Consider the following 2,342-nt stretch of genomic DNA (forward strand, 5'->3'; position numbering starts at 1 on the left):
GTCTATGATTAATTTATTCATTTGTTCAGTGTAAAGTCTCAATTTCCCACTAGATCTCAATAAAGAGATGTATAATTGTGATATTGCAACCAACAACAGAAATATGCTTAATATCTTCAAGGACTTCCATGATTTCTAGTTTAAAATCTGAAATGTAGACTTATTCGCCTTTGTCTGTAGGTTTGCTTCTTTTCATACTGGTCTTAGCAAGATTTGTCATTTCCTTCATGACTCTCTTTCATGATATCCATATTTTCTCATTTGACAGCCTTCCCTGCCAGGAATGAGACTATCTGATGGTCATGCTTCTGGCTTCCAAGTTCCTGTACTAGAAAATGACCAGTTTTAGGACAGAAAGAATTTTGGCTTCATGGTTCTGTTTCTCACATGGTCAGTGACACTGAATGTCTCTACTGGGCCGCCGTCTACTCTTATATGAATACAGGGCATGGGTTGTAGATAGCCCAAAAATACAAATTGGATTCAAATTAAGACTTCATAAGCATTTAATTTGATGAATTACTTAATCTACCCAATCCTGTTTCTTGTCCTCATGAACCATCTAAGTCATTACCACAGAGCAGGGTAGTTCTGGGAATAAGAGAGTATACAGCATGTGTTCATGTCCTTTTATTCTTTGTTCCAGGAGCATTAGCGGAGATTTCATAATCAAGGATTCCAACATCTCAACCTGGGAGACTACCATCACAGCACAAAATGGAAGCATCTACACTGATTCTTCACAATGTGAAATCTTGTTGCAAGCCATGATCTACCTTTCCCTCGTCTTGACCCTAGTTGGGATGCCAGGAAATGTCATTGTGTTGTGGATTCTGGGCTTCAACATGCGCAGAAATGCCTTCTCTGTGTACATCCTCAACCTGGCTATGGCTGACTTTCTCTTCCTGAGTTTGAAATTTGTACATAACCTTTTATTTATCATTAACATCTCCTCCATTTTTATCAAGATCCCTTTATTTCTTTTCGTTCTGCAAACACTTTCCTATATTTCTGGTCTGAGTTTCCTCAGTGCCATTAGTGTCGAGCGCTGCCTGTCTGTTTTGTGGCCCATCTGGTATCGCTGCCGACGCCCAAGGCACACATCGGCTGTCACATGTGCCTTGCTTTGGGCTATATCCCTGCTCTTGAGTCTCCTGCATGGAGAGGCATGTTTCTTACTTTTTAATAACAATCTATTTTTGTCGTGTGAGACATTAAATTATATCTCAGATTATTGGTCAATTGTATTATTTGTGGTTCTCTGTGGGTCCAGCCTCATCCTGCTGGTGAGGATCGTCTGTGGCACACAGAGGATCCCTGTTACCAGGCTGTTTATGATCATTATACTCACAGTGCTGTTCTACCTGATCTTTGGTCTCCCCTTTGGGATCTACTTTCTCCTCCAAAAATGGTTTGGAAATCTGAATGATGGTAATATGTGTCATCTTTTTGTGACAGTATTTCTATACTGTGTTAACAGCTCTGCCAACCCCATCATTTACTTTTTCATTGGCTCCATCAGGCACCAAAGGTTCCAGCGGAAGTCTCTGAAGCTGTTTCTTCAGAGAGCCTTGCAGGACACTCCTGAAGAGGAAGGTGGAGAGAGGGCCTGTTCAAGAAAGGCTGAAGAACTTGAAACACTGTAGCGTAACAGCTGTGAGATGCTCTCATGAGACAGAAGCAGTTTTCAGAGAGAAATTTTTTCCCATATGTGTGGGTTATTTTCACATCCTTGCTCAGTTTGTCACCTGACTTCAACCAGTTTTTAAAAAGAACAACCTTTTGTGTGGAAGTGGAGTGATCTAAAACTTTTTATGCAAGCACTGACTGCAGCATTTCTGGAGCTGTCTTACATGGAGCTTCATCAAGTCCATTTAAAGGGACTCCCTATAAGCACTCTGGTTGTATGAATTGCTCCCGCTGATGCGAAATCCCTCCTTCATCATAAGACATAAAAAGTACAGAAATGGATTATATTTCTTATGCACTGAAATTTATAGAAGTTAAATAATTGTTATAGTTTACTAAAATTTTTCACAGCATTTTTTATTGTTTCAAGAGTTAAACATATATATCTTACAATGCCAGTTCTTATTAATGTCTATAAGTTTTGAAGAATCTATGTAGCTATAATCTTTCTTACACAAATTGTTTAGTAAACAAATATGCATTTTCAAGAGAAGTCTGTCTTAAATCTTTTCTCACCAAGTGGTTTCCTTGCCTTCAAATTCACTGTATCTGTCTTTTTCCACATTGGAAGAGTCTGGTCAGGAACTGTATTGAGATCTGTCAACATCCATGCACATCTGAAGGTAGAGGGAGAATGTCATCTGAGGTTCCCT

General features: G+C 39.3%; 1 protein-coding gene across 1 annotated transcript; it reads left to right on the top strand.

Moving 5' to 3' along the window:
- The first annotated feature begins 614 nt into the window (after positions 1 to 614).
- LOC121462080 (mas-related G-protein coupled receptor member B2-like) lies at positions 615 to 1,646 on the top strand. The gene has a single exon (XM_041673507.1). The coding sequence runs from the start codon at positions 615 to 617 to the stop codon at positions 1,644 to 1,646; it is 1,032 nt and encodes a 343-aa protein (XP_041529441.1).
- The last annotated feature ends 696 nt before the right edge of the window (positions 1,647 to 2,342 follow it).

Source organism: Microtus oregoni, unplaced genomic scaffold (assembly GCF_018167655.1).
Source record: "Microtus oregoni isolate MIOR12 unplaced genomic scaffold, Mior012 000000F_ref0000247, whole genome shotgun sequence".
NCBI lineage: Eukaryota > Metazoa > Chordata > Mammalia > Rodentia > Cricetidae > Microtus > Microtus oregoni.